The 24,704-nt window shown below is 33.3% G+C and overlaps 2 protein-coding genes across 2 annotated transcripts in view; both read right to left on the bottom strand.

Moving 5' to 3' along the window:
* The window catches only part of LOC114337914 (probable cationic amino acid transporter), a 1,427,575-nt gene that overhangs the window by 1,365,763 nt on the left and 37,108 nt on the right, over positions 1 to 24,704 (bottom strand). The window lies entirely within an intron of this gene.
* LOC126892095 (matrix metalloproteinase-2-like) lies at positions 4,803 to 5,642 on the bottom strand. Its single transcript, XM_050661529.1, has one exon. The coding sequence runs from the start codon at positions 5,640 to 5,642 to the stop codon at positions 4,803 to 4,805; it is 840 nt and encodes a 279-aa protein (XP_050517486.1).

The raw sequence follows: 24,704 nt of genomic DNA, 5'->3' as shown, positions 1-24,704 counted from the left end.
ATTTCGATGCGATTTGATTGGATTAAGGAGAACAGTGCCTACGTTCCTTCTGATGACGCTCCAATAAGAGCAGAAAATTGCAGTTAAAGGGACTGGCTGCACTCCTTATTCTAATTAAAAAGTAAGATTGTTTTTCCTTCGTATTGCAGCCGAATATATAAAAATGGTACACACATTTTTATTTTATTTTCTTATTACTCAGTAGAGTAACTATGGTGCATCTTTCAGTTCCTAGCCAGCTGCAGACGGGGGATTTGAATTGCAAAGTTTAGAATTCCTTCCCTATCGTCTTTACTGCAGCATCCATATGACTTGCAAATTGTAGAAGTCTTGGAGGCGTATACATGGGGATGTACCAGTAAGTTTTCAATTTAAAAATCTTTTAGTAATTTTTGATATTTTCAATATTAATTATTTGCTATTAGGATTGAAAACTTGCTTCGTATTTTTACGGCTAGATGGCGCTAGCCACCCATTACCATCATTTTGGCTGCAATATTTGGGAAAACATTTCGATGCGATTTGATTGGATTAAGGAGAACAGTGCCTACGTTCCTTCTGATGACGCTCCAATAAGAGCAGAAAATTGCAGTTAAAGGGACTGGCTGCACTCCTTATTCTAATTAAAAAGTAAGATTGTTTTTCCTTCGTATTGCAGCCGAATATATAAAAATGGTACACACATTTTTATTTTATTTTCTTATTACTCAGTAGAGTAACTATGGTGCATCTTTCAGTTCCTAGCCAGCTGCAGACGGGGGATTTGAATTGCAAAGTTTAGAATTCCTTCCCTATCGTCTTTACTGCAGCATCCATATGACTTGCAAATTGTAGAAGTCTTGGAGGCGTATACATGGGGATGTACCAGTAAGTTTTCAATTTAAAGTCTTTTAGTAATTTTTGATATTTTCAATATTAATTATTTGCTATTAGGATTGAAAACTTGCTTCGTATTTTTACGGCCAGATGGCGCTAGCCACCCATTACCATCATTTTGGCTGCAATATTTGGGAAAACATTTCGATGCGATTTGATTGGATTAAGGAGAACAGTGCCTACGTTCCTTCTGATGACGCTCCAATAAGAGCAGAAAATTGCAGTTAAAGGGACTGGCTGCACTCCTTATTCTAATTAAAAAGTAAGATTGTTTTTCCTTCGTATTGCAGCCGAATATATAAAAATGGTACACACATTTTTATTTTATTTTCTTATTACTCAGTAGAGTAACTATGGTGCATCTTTCAGTTCCTAGCCAGCTGCAGACGGGGGATTTGAATTGCAAAGTTTAGAATTCCTTCCCTATAGTCTTTACTGCAGCATCCATATGTCTTGCAAATTGTAGAAGTCTTGGAGGCGTATACATGGGGATGTACCAGTAAGTTTTCAATTTAAAAATCTTTTAGTAATTTTTGATATTTTCAATATTAATTATTTGCTATTAGGATTGAAAACTTGCTTCGTATTTTTACGGCCAGATGGCGCTAGCCACCCATTACCATCATTTTGGCTGCAATATTTGGGAAAACATTTCGATGCGATTTGATTGGATTAAGGAGAACAGTGCCTACGTTCCTTCTGATGACGCTCAAATAAGAGCAGAAAATTGCAGTTAAAGGGACTGGCTGCACTCCTTATTCTAATTAAAAAGTAAGATTGTTTTTCCTTCGTATTGCAGCCGAATATATAAAAATGGTACACACATTTTTATTTTATTTTCTTATTACTCAGTAGAGTAACTATGGTGCATCTTTCAGTTCCTAGCCAGCTGCAGACGGGGGATTTGAATTGCAAAGTTTAGAATTCCTTCCCTATCGTCTTTTCTGCAGCATCCATATGACTTGCAAATTGTAGAAGTCTTGGAGGCGTATACATGGGGATGTACCAGTAAGTTTTCAATTTAAAAATCTTTTAGTAATTTTTGATGTTTTCAATATTAATTATTTGCTATTAGGATTGAAAATTTGCTTCGTATTTTTACGGCCAGATGGCGCTAGCCACCCATTACCATCATTTTGGCTGCAATATTTGGGAAAACATTTCGATGCGATTTGATTGGATTAAGGAGAACAGTGCCTACGTTCCTTCTGATGACGCTCCAATAAGAGCAGAAAATTGCAGTTAAAGGGACTGGCTGCACTCCTTATTCTAATTAAAAAGTAAGATTGTTTTTCCTTCGTATTGCAGCCGAATATATAAAAATGGTACACACATTTTTATTTTATTTTCTTATTACTCAGCAGAGTAACTATGGTGCATCTTTCAGTTCCTAGCCAGCTGCAGACGGGGGATTTGAATTGCAAAGTTTAGAATTCCTTCCCTATCGTCTTTACTGCAGCATCCATATGACTTGCAAATTGTAGAAGTCTTGGAGGCGTATACATGGGGATGTACCAGTAAGTTTTCAATTTAAAAATCTTTTAGTAATTTTTGATATTTTCAATATTAATTATTTGCTATTAGGATTGAAAATTTGCTTCGTATCATTATAGCTAAATCTGCTTGAATGAGATCGTTTAGTCCTTTGATGATTACATCTCTCCGTCTAAAATTTTTTTTGCCGGTTTATGCAGTTCGTGTACGACTTGTGATTTAATGTTTGACATCTTTTTCTAAAGGACAACGAAGGATAATATATACTTAAAAAATAGAATCTTTATCTTTCAACAGGAATGAGTCCCCGTGAGCTGATAAAGTCTCATATACTGCCCGGTACAATCTAGTGACATTATAAGTAATGAGGAGTGGGAGAAGTGAGCCACAAATCTGCAACTAGTATCAATGAGAGTAGGGAGGATATAAGAGTATAAAAACGTCGTTAACGTAAACAGTATGTGCTCAAGAAGGTTTCGAGAACGTGTTGATCAGTTTAGTAATGATATTAACAGAATAAAACGTGATATTTTAGTTTATGAAAAAACAAGAAATATTAAACAGTTAGAGAAAAGTATTAACCAGTTAACAATAAATATAAAGATAAAGAATACATGTTTAAAAAGTTTTCAAAACTGTGTTTGAGTGATGCGCTTGAGTAGTGGGAAAGTTTACACAACAAAATAAAACGAAGATAAAAGATTATCTTTTCTCTCCAGATACGAAGAGCAAAAGTGGATAGATTTAGTTTGTTTAAGAACATTAACCGTTTTAATAAAGCTGGTTGGCAAAGCTGGTTGTTCATCCAATTCTATAACTAGTGATAAAGTATACTTTTTAATATATTGTGACTTTTTTCGCCCCTTCACATAAACAGCATTAACATTTCTAGTCAAATATTGGATGATCTGATAGAACTGGTGTACAGGGGTAAAACCATGATTCCAGTTTAAACCATGGTAATTATTCATCAGCCAAACAGCTTGTCTATGAAATTCAGGACCCAATAAACGCATCGAATACGGTGGTTTAAACAAAAAATGAGTAATGTTTTGACTATCATATGTTGTCATTTCCTTCACGATAAATGTATTTTTTTGGTATTAAAACCTTGTACATCCAATATTAGGTACATATTTAAGACTAATTTCATCTAGCTTGTAACTTCTATTTATAAAACAACTACAGTCATGCGTACTATAATTGTTTCACAATTTTTGTTAGCGGGTTATATGTGAATTCTTTCTCATGAAGTATTATGTCTCATAGAGAAAATGTGGTGAGCAACTTGGACAGTCCATAGCAAGACAGCTTTCGAGTTGAGTAGGGAGCCGCGGAAGATAAAAAACAAAGAGAAACTATGGGTATGGTAAGGTCAAATGATAATAACTTTCTTGGAAATTAGCAAACATCTCATATAGTTTAGCAAACTTGTTAGTTTTAAAGTCTAGTTGAAGATCATTATAGGGATATCTTTCAGAATTTAAAAACACTTTGATATTTTTTAAATTGCAATGATCAAATTTACTCATATCTTTTGTTAATTTCGATTTTCTGTTATTTTGAAAAGCTACAATTATGTGTCGTGGGGTTTCAATTTTTGTACTGGTTCGCACTGACCATGTATGACGTGTAGAGTTATTTAGGGCTGAATATTCAATCATTTGCCAACTACGAAATTTAGTAGGAATTTCTTGATTTGAATGTGAAATCTTATTAAGTCGCAACTGTTCTCGAATACTAGGAGTAACATGTGGCACTTCCCAATTAAATTTAGTAATATCAATTTTTGGTCGTTCGCTCTCATCTTCGCTTACTACTGCATCAAATTGTCCAGCCGGGACAACTTTTCTTTTAAATTCATTAAATTTATAGTAATTACTTTGACGGAAAAAGTAAATGTGGCCATCAGTCCATCGAAGTGCAAGGGAAATATCTTCAGGTAAACCAGGAAATACGTCTTTTACCCGTCTCTACTAGTCTAGTTAGTAAAATCATTAGAAATTTCTACATATGACAAATTATTATAAAAAGTATAGGATCGCCCAGCATTTGATTGAAAAATAGCATTGTTGTGCGCTTTATTGGGTATATTAAGTGAAAAATTATCAACAAATTGAATACCAGGAAATGATGCTGAGAAATATTTGTTTGGAGACACAATTGTAACCAAATCACCGCTTGTTGTTTGAAAAATGTGTTGTAAAGTGTACTGACGTAATTGTGTAGGAATATAATCGATAAGGAGTTCTGGTTGAGATGGAATAATCATTTCACTAAAGTCTAGTTTCCATATAAATTTGTCATGAGCAATATGTAATCGATAATTTGAGAACTCTGGAGCAGTGGCTAGAAACATAAAATCTGGAATAATATCACACAAATTTTTGAGGATCAGCTGCTTACGAGTTGTAGGTCTTGTCGTTGTTGAGCTAGTTGTTGGTGTATGCACCGATGCGCGATGTATGCTGTGGGTGGATCGGCTGCTTTCCAGTTGTGGGTCTTGTCGTTGTTGAGCTAGTTGTTGGTGTATGTAGCGTTGTATGCTGTGGGTGGATTGACTGGCTGCGAGGTGTAGGTTTTGTGGTTGTTAAGATATTTGTTAGTGTATGCATGGTTGTGAACTTTGGGATTGGAGCATATTTGGTTTTAGACCCATATAAATAATATTGCACAGCATTTATATCATCATCATATAGAACACGAATCTTATCTGCATAGAGGCTATACATTAGGCAGTAGCATAGAGGCATTTGGAGTAGCATATGAGCTATTCCGAGAGTATTTCCAATTTCATGAACCAACATCATAACAAAACTAATACGATCTTCGGGTATAGCATCATTTCCAAAATGAAAAAACTGATCCATGTCTAAATGGATTTTTCTACATGTTCCGCTGGAAAGAGGAAAAAATGAATGCCCTAAAACACCTTTACCTAATTTAGATGAGCATTCGTCATTACCCATAGAATATGTTTTATAATAATGAGTTTTACTAACCATAGTTATGGTAATATCAGGACGTTCCCGACTTGGATTTGTAATCATTGTAAATGTTAAGTTTGAAACATTTTGCCACATCTGAAAAGCCATTTCCGCATCTTTTTGAGCATCAACCGTTCTTTGAGGAAAATACCATCGCAGGTGATATTTCCCCCATGGAGAACTTGCTACAAAATCGTTATCACTATGTTGACAACGTGAGTGACGCATAAATTTGATAGTTTCATTATTAATTAATCCATCCACCGGTAAATTCGACATCCCCATCGAACAAGGTTGTAACTCAAGTTAGATCTATTTTCAGATTTCAACACAGGCGAATTCAGCAAAAAATTGCGCACACGTCAATATAAACGACATAGTTTAATTCTCAATAGTTTGGCTAATACTCCATTGAAAAAAGTTGTATTTTAACTCACGCGTGCCATTTTAGCGTGAAAAAGGCAGTAACACTGGATACTCCCTATGGGGTCTACCCCAAAATTCCGACAGCCAAAATCCCAACAGCCACAATCCCGACGGCCAAAATCCCGACACGCCAGAATCCCGACAGGCCAAAATCCCGACAGGCCAGAATCCCGACAGGTTTGATAAGTTTCTTTTTAACATATAATTACATTTATTTTTTGTTTCTCATTCATGGCCATCTGTTTCTATTTTTTGTTACTAAACAAAAGTATTTTGTATTAAAAGTATTAAACAAAAGTCGGAATTTTTACTTATGCGAGGATTGTTGCATGTCGGGATTTTGGCCTGTCGGGATTCTAGCATGTCGGGATTCTGGCGTGTCGGTGTTTTGGCCGTCGGGATTTTGGCTGTCGGGATTTTGGCTGTCGGGATTTTGGGCGGCACCGCTCCCTATGATATATATTTACTTTCTTTATACTTGACGATTAACAAGGTTTTTAAATGAGTTACAACTTTGTTGCACGTATGTTCAATTTATAAAGTAATCAAACATATGGTGCATCTCATAAGTCAATTTATCGAAATGAAAATAAAAAAGGATTTACGGACTTTTTTCCTTTTTGATAGTTGCAGTGGACAAAATAAATATAGCATAATTTTAGCTACGTACTGCTATGTAGTGAAAAAGTTTAATATTAACATTATTATTTTTTGAAATAGCACATTCACACAGGGAGGGTGATTCAATGCATGCCCTTATAGAAAAACGGATAAACGTTAAGTCGTATATGCTCCAGATCAATGGATAACCATGATATGATGTGCCAAAGCATCAGGCAAGCCTTAATCCGTAACTGAAATAAATCAGAAGCAAATTCAAAAATTTTAACCTATTTAAGGACACACATGTTAATTTTAAAGTAAATATTAATAGTAAAAGACTAAAGTAATAAAGTAAAATGGTCTAAACTTAAATATTTACAGATACGCAATAAAAATACGAAAAATTTGAGATATTTTATAGCATGTTTTTTCATGGTGATAGAATATTATTGATATTGTAAAATTTATAATTTCCAATTAAAATTGTGAAAACTGTGAGTTAATATTTTCTTTAAATATGCCAAGAAACTAATTTTCTCCTATTTATATTGCCAATAAGTCAAAACGTACAACCTTTTAATAGTAAAACAGGAAAAATAAGTAACACGGAGAGTATAAAATGGTTGTTAGGCGAGTTACAACCTTTTTCTACGAATAATCATGTTTAATCTCAAGGTTGTATCTCAATCAAATTCAAGATTTTCAATACTTAATAAAATTACAAATCATACATCTCACAGTAATCCCTTATTATGTTATAAATATCATATCGCATTAATGTATAAGAGTCTAATCATTTCGCTACAAATTTTTAAAAATTCCTATTTTCGTTTTTTGCCTCTTCTGTAAAATCGCTAAAAATGAGTTACAACCTTGTTGGATGGGGGTGTCGAATTATACCTTTCTTGGAAGTTAATCAACAAAGTTGATAGGTCTGTTTTGTTATCGATATTATGTTCATATCTATTTAGATAAACAATAGCATCTTTTTCGGAGAAATCGGTACAAAGCACGTATGTGAGACTTAGGAGAAAAACTAATACGTCTACCCCATTCAACATCTTGATGAAGAATGATTTTAAAAATATTAAATATAGACAAGGCGAAAACGGCGGGCTTGTTGGAAAAATATTCCCATGAGATTTTTTTCCATAATCACATTCGTGAGACATCCCAGAATAAGGTTCAAGAAGTCGCCCACGTGAAAAGTGGTCCAAATTTAAAAAAAAAAAAATTAATCCAATTGTAAAAATCAATATTTTTGGACCGAACAATTTTTTTTAGGTTTTTTGGACCGTTATGGATAAAAAAGGTCTCCTATAATTTTTCTCTAAAGTTGATCGTTTTCGAGTTATAAGCAATTTAAAATTGAAAAAACGAAAAATAACGATTTTTAAGGCTATTAAGGTTAAAACGTATTATTCTGAAAGTCAAAGAGTGACTAAATCACAGTTTAAAGCCCTCCCTACAGGATCCTGAAGAGATTTTTGTCATTATTTTATTGCTAAGCTGTTATTTTTAAGTAATAATAATGAGCGCCATGCACGTGTTAGGCGGCCGTAAATGCTAAGTGCAAGAGAGATGCCATTCCGGCAACCCAATAATAATTGTGTATCTTACACGCACTCACATTTACAGCTGCGTCAATACGATCTAACCGCTCATTGTTATTAATTAAAAATAACAGCTTAGTAATAAATTAATGACACAGTTTTCTTCAGGATCATGTAGTGAGAGCTTTAAACTTTGTTTTAGTCACTTTCTGACTTTCATAATATTTTTTAAACGAGTTATTAAGTCTTAAAAATGGCAATTTTCGCGTTTTTCAAATTTAATTGCTTATAACTCGAAAAAGATCAACTTTAGAGAAAAATTATAATAAACCTTTTTTGTCCAGAATGGTTTAAAAAATCTAAAAAAAATTTGTTCGGGCCAAAATATTGATTTTTGCAATTAATTAAAAAAAATTGTTAAAAAAAATTTGGACCACTTTTCACGTGCGCGACTTCTTGAACCTTATTCTGGGATGTCTCACGAATGTGATTATGCAAAAAAATCTCATGGGAATATTTTTCCCAACGAACCCGCCGTTTTCGCCTTATCTAATAGAAAGTATATATTCGTCTACCAATTTTTTCGCATTTCTATTTTTATTCATATTGATGATGAGAATATATCTTCAAATACTAGATATTAATTATTTTCATGTGATTTTCAAACAAACGATTAAAGAAAAATATTAAAGTTTAAAAAGTGCTCAATCTCAGTCTACCTTAGAAAAAAACTATAAACCAATTATTCAATACAAACTCGAAACTGTTCCACCTATTAAACAAGAACCACTTGTTTAATAAACCAATCAAGTTAGGCACACCAACAAAGGGCTATAAAATGCGAAAATCTAATTATCGCTTAATGTTTTCATCTCCAAAGAAAAGTGTGTTTTCTGAAAAATCGAAAACACCTACTAATTTTGGAAAGGAATCTATTACTCCAAGGGAAGAAGCATTTACATCACAACCAAAAGAAACTTTTGTGTTGGAAGGACAACATCTCGAACTCATTGCTTTACTGCAAAAATTGTATTACAAAACGTATTTACTTTATTTCATCGAAATGCTGTACTCAACAAATATTGATGTAAGTTCTCAGATCTCGTGTAATAGTTTTTATCACTATAATAGTCGTACCAACAAAATACAACATTTTGTCTTAGTTTAAACAAATTATTATATCAAAAGAGATTACGGTATCGTTGATAATCGTCACAGTCACACAATCCGTAGAAGGGGTATTATTAAATCTTAATACAAATGACCAATATATCCTAGATGGTTTTTGTTAAACAATAAAAAGTGAGACAAAAGCCGACTATTACACTTTCTGGATTACTTGAAAGACACAAAATCGAGTCTTTACATAATATGGTCGACTTCAGTCTCATGTTCTATTTAAGCTATTGTATAAATGTCATGTGTGTGCACGTTGAATGAGCAGAGTTGGAGTGGTCACAAGAAAACAAAAAAAGTAGTTTTGTTTTATTTACTACATCTTTGAAACCATTGTGGGTTAGCTAGTCCAAACGAAGTGTGACTTAATCGGGGGTCGGATACACGCCACCAGAAATTGTTTAATTTCAAACTGAGTCGTCACCGGAGGACATGTAAAGCCGTCCGGCTACATAAGTAGTTGTTAACACTAAAACCTGAGCCAAAAGGTTACACGGACAGGTTAAGTTATTTGATGTACATTGAAAAAAAAAAAAATAAAAATCTTTAACAACTTATAATTGACTCGGTCATCTCTAATGAGGTATACACCAGGAAAAACAATGCTTTTTGCTACCGTGTTAGTAGAGAAGAGCACAAAAACGTTGGAGAAAAAGTTGGAAAAGGGCTATTGGAGAGGGATATTGGGTTATCAGGAATATATGTGGTTGGAAGAAACAAGAATGGCTGAAGGCATAGAATTGCTTGGAGAAAGCTAGGACGCATAGGAAAATTGAAAGACCTCGACTCCTACATGATGGAAAATCAATGGACACTAGATCGAAAAATCGGGGGAAAGGGTGGCAAAAAAAGATATTCAAGAGTATGGTGAAAGTGCGTTGGTAAAGTGTAGTATATAAAAAAGATTCAAGAAAATAAGATGTAGGTAGCTGAAATGAAAATGTTACAGTGGATGCTTAGTAATATTAAAGCGATCAGGAACGGCTTGATTAGGGAAAAAGCTTTAAGAAAAATATTTAAGAACAAATACTGAAATGATTTGGTCACGTAAAAATGAAAACTAAGTGTAACGAAGGATAGAGCGGTTAGAATAAAGAAGACAATCGAGACCCAAATTATCTTAGAGATACTTACTTAGAAGAAAGGTAGGGGAACATCAAGGAGAAGATGAAAGAAATGTCTGGAAGAGAACTTTAGAGGAAGGGTTATTTGAAAAAGACCCGATGGACAGAAATGATTGGTGAAAAAGACTAAGGAACCCCTGAAAAATGAAAGCCGAGGAAGAAGAAGAAGGCGAAGCCTAATCTTTGGTTATATATGTTTAACATTTGGAAGTAATAGCTTCTACCAGAAGCCACATATATCAGAAGCTAAAAACTGTAGAAACCCTCTCAAATGACATTAGTATTCATTTCAGGTAAGGGGAGTCATAGACAATGCTCACCTCACCAATCGATATGCAAAATGTTCAAAATATCCAGACCATGGGTGAAAAATAATATGTACAAATATCTTTTTAACAAGCATGAGAAAACTGAAAGAAAATAAAGACGTTTATTATTATTATTCACCTTGGTACTATTTTTGTTTCGTATTAATCGATATAATATCAGTAATAACGTAGCTATAAATAATATCAAATAAATTTACCCTTCAAGAAATGGGAATACTTTACGATTTACAACAATGTTTAAACAATAAAATGGTCGTCAATATATTAACAGAATCTGCATTAAAATTGACAGAATAGATTTTAAAGAGATTAAAAAATTGAACCTCAAAGCCTATGACTGAAACTAAAAAAATTAGCAATATGTAGTAAGGTGGAAATTAAGATGGAAAAGCAAATAAAGATAAATCAAATAAATTTATGGTTATGTCCCATTTCTAGTAAGGTAATAGGAAATTCGCTGGTAATACTCAAGAAAAACTGATTGTGGTGGCTGATGGTGGTAAAATATCTCTAACTAAAAAATACAAAAATTACTAAAACTAGACGCATGAGGAAAATACCTGGAACTTTGCTGCTTATCATAGTCAGCTACTTATTTCATGTATCAATTATTAACTGGATGACGGGTAATTACAAAATAGATAATGTTATTTATTGATAATGCAAGAGTATATATGGCGGTACGGCGGGAAAAGTAGTATAAGTCAAAAATTGCCCCAACAAAACTTTGTTGGGGAAAAGTATTATAAGTCAATATTATCCAGAACGTCGATGTAAAGGAACGTGGCTCATAATATATGTCCGTTTTTATTCGTAATTGTTGGGAGTAGTAGGTTAAGTCGACATAATCTATTATCACTGGGAAATAGGTATCTAAATAAACGTGAAAAGTAGTATAACTTAATATAACTTGTTTGGCGCAATACGTACCAAGGTAAACAGAAGTATAAGTAAACTTATACTAGTGTTCACGAGATATATAATTATTAAATAATGGTGACCATGATTATAACTTGACTTATATTAGTTTTCCCATTTAAATAGTAGGGTAATTCTAACCTCAAAAACGGTCATTATATACGTGTAGGTATACTGAGCATAGAAAAAAGTGTTGTGTGATTTGGTAGAATGCGATCTTACTCTTTAAAAAATATGTCACGTATTTCAGCGCCATCTCAGCACCTGGTTAAATGGAAGGGTACTACAAATCTGGCCTCCACGTAAGTGGTATGTAGCTTCGACATGATAGGTGTGAAATTCTAAACGTTCTTGTTGTTGATTGGATAGGAAGAGTGGCGTAATCTAGCCTCCATGCTAGGTACATCATAGCCTCCATACGGTACTTCCAATATTTAATATTTTATTCAAGGGGACAATAATAAAGGTACAACACAAACAACTTTTGTTTCTTAATTATTTATTTATACAATATGTGACATTTTACATAGAAACATGAGTATTTAATTTGGATTAAATATATGTTTACTCGTTGAATTTTTCCACCGTCTGCACACAACACCTGATGGGAGCCATGAGACCTAACAACAAAACGGGAAATAAAATGTGGATTTTAAAACTGTTGGATAAACAGTACCTACAATCAGAAAATCTCTACCTTACAATCAGGAAAACTTACCTTTAAAAAGGTACTCGATTACAAAATAACAAAAATATCAAAAGACACGACTGAATACCAGCTTTTTATGGTGACACAAACACATCACATAACCGACCATATAAAATAACTGAACGACAACGAACGAACGAACACGAACACTGAACACAGATTCACAGATAGCGCACGATTTGTCAAAAGTCATGTTCCACCAATCACAATGACGACATCAGCGCCTCTGACAAAATGGAAGGAAAATAAATACGATTACATGTTTTTTATTAGAGTGCGCGGGGCATGATACTGAGTGAGTGCATTGTTGATTGCAGCTTGTAGTGACAGTTATTACATATTTCGATCTACGTTTTTGCGAAAAATGTTTTCTAAAAGAACTCAGTTGATTATGGAAAAAGTGAATAAACCACATGAGACGAATAATCATCAAGGTAAGTTACATAGAGTTTAACATAATCTTAGAGCGGTACAAACTATTTGTGGTTGTATAGGTATACAAACTGTAATAGCTAGAGGGGCGATGTTATTCTGCTCGTAAAACGAAACAAAAATTTATATTCACTATGTTGATATAACTTTAACGTTTTTTTAAATAATATTCTTCGTAATAATACTTCGTTGGTGTTCACCTTTGTGTGTGCAAAACCGTAGAGACCGCGGGAAGTTAATTTTGACAAAATATATTATTTCATAGTTTGCTATTAAGTACATACCTACATACCTGCTGATAGTAAATCAGAATTATTTTATATGATAAAATTTTCCGGAAAGCACGTGATGAATTGGCAACAGGTGGATGTATACAGATTGAGACCAAATTGTTACTAGGGATTAGACAAAAACATTGATTAAAAGAATACGAACAAAAATTTAAAAGTTTCAGTTACAAGTATTAGTCTGTAATAGGTACGTTTTACATTTTTAATCTGTTGACTTAAGAAGACATCATTTTTTTATCATTCTGAGTATGACAGTATAAATCGTTGAAAAGTTGACTGTAGAATAAAAGCGATTGTCTTTAAGGATTGACTTTCACGTTAAAATAAAATAGAAATTGCTACTTCGTAAGGTTAAAACTATTTATTATTTAATATTTTAGGGTCAACTAAGTTAATTACTTCTACAGGAGGACAAGAAGATCCTATCTTAGAGACTGAAAATACTGTTTCATCAACTTTATCTGTGGAAGTAAAACGTAGGGATGTTACTCCAGTGGATGTTGATGAAGCAGAAGTTGTGTTTACTGGTAAGCTCGTGGTTTTTTCCATATTACAATTGAATAGAAAAGCTTTTTGATGAAACTGTAATAACTAAAGCTCGGATTATAGGCAAAATGCCTTTTTTTGCCTATTTTGCCTATAATAATTGTTTTTTGCTCTTTTTGCCTTTTTTTCGTAAATTCCGCCTATTTGTGCCTTTTTTTTTAATTTCATGGTACTACCCATGATATTATTCTATTACTAAACCATTCTATAATAAAATTTTGGGTCAATAATAAAATATCAATGGTTTGTTTATATAACAGATTTCTAGGAAAATGTACCTGATCGAGACTTAGGTTAACTATTTGGAAATCCCTAAGCTTAATTAGTTTATTATCAGTTGTACAGTCGGTTACTGTATCAGAGTTTAGTCACAAATTGCTATATCCTAGTTTAGTTTTGTTGCGTATACCGAAAAGCAAAGAACACGTTTTAAAACGTTTTAGACATTTGTGTGAAAAGATGACATCTAAATTAAGGCTATGGATCGCACCTTATTCGGAACTTTCTCTAGAAGGAGATGGAGCATTTTGTAAACCATGCGGCAAATCGGTAAGTTTTATTTTTTCTCTTTTTGTCTCGTCCCACAACATAACTAAATTCTAAAGCGGTTTTAGAATTCTAATTCTTTTTTTAAATTCTCAGATTTCAAGTAGAAAAAAGTACTTTATTGACCAGCATTGTGGAACCCCACTTCATAAACGTATTTGGAAAAATTAAATTCCTCTAAGTTAGTCCAAATATCTCTGCGGAATAGTTTAAACAGTTCAAAAAAAAGGAGGAAGACGCATTTTAATTTGACTTATGCCAGATGATGATTGCATCCAACATTCCTCTATATAAAGTTAATAACCCTAGTTTTAAATGCTTTTTCGAAAAATATCTTAATAAATCCTTACCGGACGAGAGTACATTGAGAAAACATACTGTGGAAAAATGTTGTGTGGAATGTATTTCAAAAATTAAGCGGGAGTTAGAAGGCAATTTTTTGTATATTATCGTGGATGAAACGGCAGATGTATGCGGCAGGTATATAGCTAATTTAATGATTGGAATTTTGAACGAAAACTTTGCGAGAAAACCTTATTTAGTTGCCGTTAAAGAATTGGAAAAAACAAACAATTTAACAATAAGTCGATTTATACAAGATAGTTTAACAAACCTCTTTTTACCCAAACCTATACCAGTGAATAAAATAGTTTTAATGCTTTCAGATGCTGCGACATATATGTTAAAAGCTGCTGTCAAGTTAAAGATTTTTTATCCTAATTTAATTCATTGCACTTGTGTAGCCCACGGGGTAAATAGAATTGCTGAAAAATAAGAAATTTTTTTCCGTTGGCAAATAAATTTATAAATTTTATGAAAAAAGTTTTTTTAAAGGCTCCGTTGAGGGTGCAAATATATAAAGAAAGACTTCCCGGTGTCCCTTTGCCACCTAAACCAGTAATTATAAGGTGGGGAACATGGCTCGAAGCAGTTTTTTTTACTTTGAACACTGCAATGAAATAGAATTAGTTATGTCAGAATTTGATGATGATATTTCCCAAGCCATTCAAGAAGCAAAAAAAATATTAAAAAATCCCAAATTGAAACAGGAACTCGCTTATATCAATGACAAATATAAATTAATAGATACCACAATCACCTTATTAGAAAAACAAGAGATAAATTTATAATTTAACGACGAAAATTAAATCGGCACCTGGAAGTAACGGTCAATTAATTAAAAAAAAAATGTAATACGTTTTCGACAAGAATGAAGGTTTTTCGTTTTTATCTAATGTTGCTAAAGTTTTGAATGGGACATTTTCCGAGGAATTACAAATTATGCCAGATTTATTATCCGCTCTGAAATATGCTCCAATTACATCTGTCGATGTCGAACGTTCGTTTTCAATGTACAAATTAATTTTAAGTGATCGAAGACATAGTTTTAAGACCGAAAATATTGAAAAACATTTAGTTGTTTCTATTAATGATAAAATTTTAAGTGGTTACAATGTTAATTATTAATTAACAGTTATTTAGTTACTAGTTTATTTATACTAATGTTATGATTATGATGTGTAAATATACCTGCCTTAAGTTAATATTACGTTAATTCACTTTGTACAATAAATAATAAGTTATATTCCTTTATTGCCTATATTTTGCCTAAATGTTAATATTCCCGCTTTTTTAATAAAAATCTTTGCCTATATAGGCGTCTTTTCTTCAATTTTTGTTGCCTATAATTCCGAGCTTTAGTAATAATCATAAACTTATTATCAAACGATTTTTTTATTTATGGGTAAGCGGTCAATATCTTAGGTAAACTAAAAAACCAGTGACTTAAACTTTTCGGTTTGTTACATGCCAAACCATCTTCAGAAATTTGATGGAAAAAACCAAACGTAAAGTCACAAGCTTTTTACTATACCTAAACACTGACCGCGTACCCACTAGTAAAGGAATTATTTGATAGTTAAACTTTGGTATGTTAAGAAAATTCTATTGCTACACTTGTTATTATTTATAGAGCTTGTTCCGGTTAATCCTTTTACTGACTCAGTTGCGGAATCAATTGGTTCGTCAAAAGAAGAACAAAGGATGTCCTTTTTAGCAGGTTGGTAGTTTATAAAAGTAATGTAAAAAAACCATTAGAAATTTTTATGTTGTCTTATTACAGAGGCAGTTGGAGTTAACAACAGAAAAGAAGGTGTATTACTTGAAACAAGAACGAGGTCGAACCTTCTCTTTGACATTTCAGATTCGGAAGAACCACTTGACGATTCCGATAAAAACAGGGATTACAATGTAACCGACAGCGAAGACAGTCGTGAAGACGAATATGTTCCGCTCAAGAAAAGAAAGTTGATTTGCGATAGAGGAAAAAACAATTAAATTGTATCAAACCCAAAAAGTGCCGAAGATGTTACCTCTAACAAAACAGCCGAATGTGTAACCGATGCAGTGGAGTTAATCAATATAGAAGATCAGACAGTTTCCAAAGAAAGAGAGAAAAAAAGCTACTAAAAGGGAGACTAGAGCAATTCGCGATGAGAGAAAAAGACTACGAAATCTTGGTATAGAATACACTACATGCAAAGGCAAAAAGATAAGAGCAAAACAATTTAAGGACCTTGCAAACTGTAGAATGAAATGCAAGGAGAGAATTAACGTTACCAAAAGGGAAGAAGTTTTTAAAGAGCTGTGGGGTATTGGTGATTATAGTAAAAGGGTAGCCTATATAGCCGGATTAATATCAAGCAAAGAAAAAAACGTATCGAAAAGGAAGATTGACGGCAAGAAACATAAAAATCGAACGATTACATATTCTTACTCCCTTTACATCAACGGAGAGAATGTAAACATCTGTAAGGCGTGCTTTATGACTACTTTTGATGTCACAAACATGTTTGTGTCAGACGTAATCAAAAATAAGAATGCTTCTACTGCTGACATTGTTCACTCTGATTTGAGAGGAAAAGATATATTCCATATAATAAAACCCCTCGAGAAGATATAGAATTATTGAGATCTCATATTACTTCAATTCCGACTTACGAGAGTCATTATGCAAGAAAAGAGTCAAGTAGAAGATATCTACCAAGCCACTATACACATAAGAGAATATATGAAGAATATAAGATGTGGTTACAAAAAGAAAGAAGAAGTGTGTCACAAAAAATATATGAAAATGAATTTCAAAGTCTTGGTATAAAAATTAAAAAACCAAATAAGGATACCTGTGCAACGTATGATAAGTTCGCCATGGTCATAAAAAATTCAAGTGAACAAGATAAACAGAGGTTGCGAGATGAACTAAAGGCTCATCAAACAGAAGCAGAAGCAGCCTATGAAGCAAAAAGAAGAGGTAAAGAAAAATCTGCAACGGATCCATGTACATTAGTTTACACTTTCGATCTCCAGCAGTGCTTGCCTACACCCGATATAAAAATATCCGTAGCATTCTACAAGCGGCAATTGTGGACTTTCAATTTCACCATGAGAAGATGTGATGATAAGCAGTGTTTCTGTTACATGTGGCACGAAGTAATAGCAGGTCGTGGTGCTAATCAAATAGCATCATGTATTTACAATCATTTCTCGTCAGATTTGAGTGATAGTATTAAGGAAATCACACTGTATTCTGACACTTGCCCGGGACAGAATAAAAATTCGTATCTTGTAGTAATGTTTTTTATTGTGATGAAAGAAAATCCAGGAATATCTTACATAAACCATAAGTTTCTGGTTCCTGGTCACACTCACATGGAGTGTGACTCCGATCACTCTATTATAGAAAAATCTAAAAAAAAATATCCAATCTCCATTGACCATCCAAGAGACTGCTTTCAGTTGGTCTGGACTTGCGGTATCAAAAAACCGTTCATTGTAAAAGAAATGGATCGCAAAAATTTTTATGACTTTTCAGGTCTTTTCAAGCAGTACTTTTCCCAAAAAAAAGTCAACGAAACTGGCCAGAAAGTTGTTTGGAAAGATATAAAATGGTTACGCTACTCCCAAGATATTGGAATAGTAGAATATAAAACTACTTTAGACGAAAGCGTACCTTTCCAAAAAATTAGATATCTGCGTAATAATTTACCGCAAAATATAACTTTACCATTTTCATACAAGTCTGAAAACCCAATTAGTCAAGAAAAGAAAAAAATCGTATTGACCTTTTACCCTACGTTGATAAAAATTTCCACGATTTCTATAGGAATTTACCATCCAAGAATACAATACCCGACACAATAGAGGGCGATAGCGATACAGAGTGAATAAAATTATTTCAACTATTACCTACTTGTTTGTTTTCCAATAATTATTATTCCTATTATTTTAATTTGTCAATATTCTGTTATTATGTTTAAGTTTTTTACCACTGGAAATACAGTCGAACCCGCTTATTGGAATAGCCGCCGTGCCAAGGAAAAGTATTCCTATAACAAGGATATTCTAATAACCGATCCTATAAGCCTAGCAAAAAACGTTTTGGGACCTCAAATTTCTATTCCTTAAACCTGGATATTCCTTTAACCGGTATTCTAATAAGCGGGTTCGACTGTAGTGAACAGTAGTATAAGTGTATTTTTTTCTCCAAATACATGTGTCAAATAGTATAAGTATCCTTTTTTTTGAAAATATTAATAATATAATGTTTACTTTACGACAATTAAAAAAACACATTGTGTCTACTTCTATGGAATAACCAGATTTTTTAGTGGTTATGTATTTAAAAAATGCGAGTAAATTATACAAAACCTTTAATAACTCAAAACAATGTTTTTGTACTTATACTTCTTTTCCCGCCGTACCGCCATATACAAACGATACCTTAAAATAAAAAAAATAGCAACACTGAAATTTTATCTCCATTTTATTATGTTGTAAAAAAGTTTATTTTTTTTCTGCTCCAGTAAATAACGGAGATACTGCATTCCGTAATCATCATATGTGTTTTTAAATTAAAATAATTGTATAAATTTAATTTGAAATTTAAATAATTAAAAAATATACTTCTATTAGTTTGAAACATTATTCGCTTAATTTATATAAATTACTTTATATCCTTTTAGGTTACTAATAATATTGAATATAATTGATAAAAATAATATTGACTTAGATAATTAATAAAAAATTTAAATAAAATTATGTCTCATTCCTCGTCACTATCTCGTCGTTATCTCGTCCCTATCTCGTCCCTGTCCCATCACTGTGTTTTCATAATACATATTATAAGGAAAACATAGATAAGTTTTAGTTTCTAATAATGTGCCAGTCCTGTAACAGCTCAATAAAATTAAAAATGAATCAAAATGAGATAAATAAGGAATATACACCAAAATCTGATATTACACAAACTATAGCATCAGAAGCACGGTTAACCTGGAAAATCCAATTACCATTCCAAGTAACAACAAGAATGAAGCTGATACCACAAATATACTGACAGACAAGCAGGCCATTGCAATTTGCAAATCTAAAGATCCTTTCCGTTCTCATATTAATTTCATTAAGAAGGATACTTTAGAACCATCGATAAATCTGGATCCTTTGACCCCCCAAGAGTTAGATTAACCAATAACTCGAATAGTCGATATCTTTTAGCCAGATTAAGGGAACCGGATATCTTGAAGGCCATTAAACTTCATCTTGCTTTTCTACACGACCAACCTGCATCAGTATTTTATGATGGGTATACCAACACAATTGTTAAACTGTTTCTGGCTTCCGAAGGACTTCCGACTAAGAGTGAAGATCTAAGAAAAATTCTTCTAGAATTCAACGATGCTTATGGAATTGGTGCAAATGAGGTAGACGCTGACCTTGCTGCTTTTAGGTCTTTTCTCACTTCGGAAAGAATTATTCACCTGCAAAAATCAAGGGAATGTCACCGAAATTATTATTCCACTAGCTCTCCAAGACGAAATTTTTAAATAATACGACGTGTTCTGAGGAACTAGAAACCTCGAATAATTTTAGTGATGACAAATTTAGTATGGTTCTAAGTAATATTCGTTCTATAAGAAATAAAACTGACAAATTATTTTTGTTTCTAGAGGAATTAGGATTTCCCCAGATAGTTGCTGCTACAGAACACTGGCTTGAAGTCAACGAGCCTTTTTTTGTAGAGAAATATACCACAATTGCTAGGTATGATCTTCCAAACTCAGCTCATGGATGCACCCTAATTATTTCTGCAAACAATGATTTTTCTCTGATAACAAAATATGACTTTCTGTTGAATGAATCATTCTTTGAGTTTTCCCTAGTTTTTAATAAAAATCTTAATCTTTACATTATTTGCATCTATAGATCACCTGACTCTTCCATGGAACTATTTTTTCAGAACCTGCTAAATTTGTTAGATGACTTGCCTCACAAAAGCAGAAAAATTCTATGCGGAGACTTCAACATAAATTATGCTGCTGCTTGTGCTACCCAAATGTTCTTGGTCAACATATTTGAATCATATGGTCTCTCAATGCACGTTAATTCTCCTACAAGGATTAAAAAAACTACATCTACCATAATCGATTATATTGTCTCCGATTTCTCACCCCTTGATGCCTGCTCTACAGTTATTAATGCGGAACTATCGGATCATGAAGCAGTAAATACGAAATTTAACATCTTCAACAAACCCTCCTCGAAAACCCGACGTTTAGGTAGGATTTTTTCCGCTCGGAATTTTCATAAATTCCAAAATTTATGTTTAACTTCTGACTGGCATTTTCCTTCTACGGACGTGGACCATTTCCTTTAATTACAATTAAGCCAAAACATCGCAAACCCTGGGCTACCAAAGGTATCCGCATATCAGCAAAAAATATGCGTTCACTACTTTACATCAAGAAATTTACTACCAACGTCTCTGTCACTCAATATATCACCAATTACAGAGTCACATACCTAAAACTCATCAAATCAGCTAAAAAAGCCTACTATCAAAATCGTCTGGGAAGCTCCAAAGGTGTTGCAAAATAAACTTGGTCCATAATAAACGATCTTCGAAATAAAACCCACGCAGCTCAAACATTTGCCCTTCCAAACCATGAAAATCTAAACGAATACTTCATTAACGTGAGTAAAAATATAACATCAACTACTCAGTCTCAACAAGATCCCATTTCCTATCTCCCTAATTCAGAAATTGTCTCGAATTCATTCTTTATAAGACCAATCTTTAAATCTGAATTGATCCAAACGATCAATAGTATCAAAAGCAAATCATCTTGTAGTACTGTGTTAGAACTCCTCGTGTCACTAATTAATGATTCCTTTGAAAATGGTAAATTTCCAAAGTGCCTAAAGACAGCCATTATTATTCCTCTTCATAAAGGTGGCGAAAAATCTAATGCCTGCAACTATAGACCTATTGCCCTACTACCGGTACTCTCCAAAATTATTGAGAGGCTCATAAAAACCCGACTTATGTCCTTTCTCTGTGATACCTATATTTTACCACAAAATCAGTTCGGCTTCTTAACTAATAAATGTACAACTGATGCCATGTTTTCTGTACTTCACGAGGTTTACCAAGCACTAAAGAATAATCTTTATACTGCCACTGTTTCTGTGACTATGCCAAAGCTTTTGATTGTGTAAATCACGACATTTTGATTTGATGGCGAAAAAATTATGCCCTCTCGGATGCCACTAGGAATTTCTCACACAAGCTGGCACCTAAGTTTCTTGTCCCGTTTTCTATAAAGAAGAAGTTGTCTCCTTGGACAGTTGATGAGTTGTGTGATGAACGTGGTCTCTTCAAGGGGGTTTGGCATGTAAAAGACCTGAAACCAGGTCCGGAATTAGAGTAATTGTAATGTTGGTTCTTCTTGTTAGCCATGGATTCCTTGAGGTGCATTGACCCTAGAAGCACAGAGGCAGCAAGAGAGGTGATATGGATCCTTTCGCGGTGAGGCCTAACTGACAGGGTTAATAGTAACTTTGAGCGAATTGAGGAAGTACTGGGCTGGCAAGAAATTTTCTACGAAAATTTCTCCGAAGTTAAGGGGGAATTGTTACGTTTCAAAATTTATAACATTTACTACGACACTCCACCCTGTATATCCATTACAACATTGATATTTGTAAATTAATAATTAATTATTTCATATCTATGGTGTCACCTGGAGGTCAAAAACCCAGAACGCAAGTGTTGTCAACAATAATTCCTACCTCTGGTGTGGATCTATTTCGTTAATTAGAAAACAGATGGACTTTTGGCATTGTTTGTAGTACCTTTACGCTGTTGTCTTATTGTATTTATTTTCTTTCTGTTATTGTCTTACAAAGGGATGAAGGAATTCTCGCGGAGCGTGTTTTCCATAATTTCCCATTATCTTAGTAATGTTGGAAATAGTAGGGTATTTTGGTATAAAGTATAAATAGGAATAGTACTGTGTCATGTGAGAATGCCGTAGATGGGGTGTTCTGCGGGTATTCTAGGTTGTTGTAGGTAGATGCTTGGCAACGTTGTAGAAGTTTGACACTTTTGCTGGAACGAAGGAAAGTGGAAAGTGGAAAGTATGGTCTTTTTATTTTGTGTACGGCGCTCGGAAAAGAGGTGTTCTCTTCACCAGTTGGTGGTTTTAAAGGCCGTAGCATATCTAGAAGGGTGGTGAATGTGGTTGGATCAAACCCTTCTTCAATTTTTTTGGATCAAAAGAGACTAATTATAGAAAAACCTCGAGATAATCTGAATTGCGGCATTATTTTGAGGTTTTTATTTTGGGAGAAAACAGATTTCCCGTATACTTTTATCTCTGATGAGAGATTTTTGCAAACATATTGCATATTTTGCTGTAGTACCGTATTGGAGTTTTTGTGAATGGTATCTAGTTTCCCGGATTCGCTTGCATGTGGTTCCATTAAGGTTCTGGATGAACTATGCGGCGTAGATGGACCTTTCCAGTGGAACGGGTTAATTGGTAACTTATTCAGTTATTTCTATAGGATTTTTAGGAGTTCCGTGGGAGCGTAATGACCTTAGTTGGGGACAATTATTGGAGAAGTGTAAATAACTATTTTAATTTATATTGCTTATTGACCTGGGAGGTAAGTCTTTAACGTTTTTTTTTGATTTGTGGAAAAATACAGTAAAACATTTATTTCAATATAACAAGCTAAATATCATGAGCAAGCCATTCTGAATTTTTTTTGCCGCGTAAATATCTGTTGTAGTCGACTACAAAACGATAGACTTGACTATCTCACATTTCTATGTAAAAAGTATCATAACATCGGCAGGTATATAGGTAATCGTTTGTAAAACGTTATGCTTGTAAAAAAGGGTGATTAGTTATATTTTGTTCAATTTATATAAGTTTTCTTTTTAAGTTTTAATTTGAAATAGCCGTAACTTGCTCAGATAATACATATACAGGGTAATAAAGCGAGCTATGTGTATAAATTTATTTTGACAATCTGAAATATAATTTGAATATGTGTAATGGGAAATGAAAGGTCTATCTCGAATTTTTTATTTATGATTTTAAATACAAAATTACTTACTCATGTGCCCAGGTCTATTTGATTGATTTCTTTTGTAATTATTCATTTACTGGTTATTTGATTTAACTGATTGTGTTATATAATTACTTGTATAAATAAAAGCAGCATAGGAGAGTCAATCATATATTTTCTTAGTCAATCAATTATTTTCTTTTCTTCTTTAAGTAAATATATATTTAATTATTGTGGTATACCTATTGCTGTTTTATTTATTTTGATGTACTTGTGTTTAATAGCGTGACGTTTATAGCTTATGATCATTTAGGTATATTCTTCTTCTTGTCGGTTCAGAAGGAAGATCACTGTTGCCTATGGGTTGTACCGTCGAGGAATCGATTGGCGCCCGTACTTTATGGTTTTCTTGAGGTCGTCTTAAGGCCCACGACCCATCCCGCTGCCTGACAAGGTAATAGCTGGCCGGTCATACCCCTTGTTACCCTATCCTGTGCGTTAGCTGAGGAGTGGGGGTAGCAAATGCATAATATTATTTGTGTCAAATATGCATGTATATGCATTTATTTATGTCAAATATGCATGTATATGCATGTATTATTTGTGTCAAATATGCATGTATGTACATAATATTTTAAGTATGAAAGTTGTTGTGGCACTATTTTATATTTCACAAATTCTTTGAAAAGTATAAGTGGTCCGGAAGAATCTACTGGCTTCAATTCATCAAAAATTTCTGCATAAAACATTGCAGCCTCTAATCAAGTTCTCATCTAGTAACAATAGGTTTTGGTGGAAGAGGAGGATTCGGCAAATGTTCTTTATAGAACTGATATCTTATATGTGCCTTAAGAAATATTTTGTTCATATTTGAAATAAAATTATTAACAAGAGAAAGTTTGTTTCTAATTTCTTCTGCGACCCCATTTAAACCATGTGCTAGACAAGTTGTATGTACTAAACGTGGATAAAAAATTTTCAAATTGTTTCCTACTTTAACCATGTAAGGTGCAGCATCTGAAAGAAAAACAAAACATTTTCGTTGGGAACAGCTAAGGAAGAAAAAAAATTGCTAAACTGTCTTGCAAAAACCTTTAAACTGTTACCTAGTGAGTTGGTCTTATTCAACTTCTTGGAAAATGCGATTTGCAAGCTTGCTTATTTCTAAGAGATCCGATTAATAAATGTGCGATATAACGTCCAGAAGAAGCAATTGTTTCATCTACACATACATAAAAAAAATTGTCTCCTATATCTAATTTTATTTTACTCAGTACCGCA

Source organism: Diabrotica virgifera, chromosome 1, assembly GCF_917563875.1.
Source record: "Diabrotica virgifera virgifera chromosome 1, PGI_DIABVI_V3a".
Classification (NCBI taxonomy): domain Eukaryota; kingdom Metazoa; phylum Arthropoda; class Insecta; order Coleoptera; family Chrysomelidae; genus Diabrotica; species Diabrotica virgifera.
This window is presented reverse-complemented; position numbering and strand designations above follow the sequence as displayed.

What these genes read in the sequence shown, in the direction of transcription:
- LOC126892095 (XM_050661529.1), bottom strand. Translation starts at nt 5,642, where the DNA reads ATGGGGATGTCGAATTTACCGGTGGATGGATTAATTAATAATGAAACT.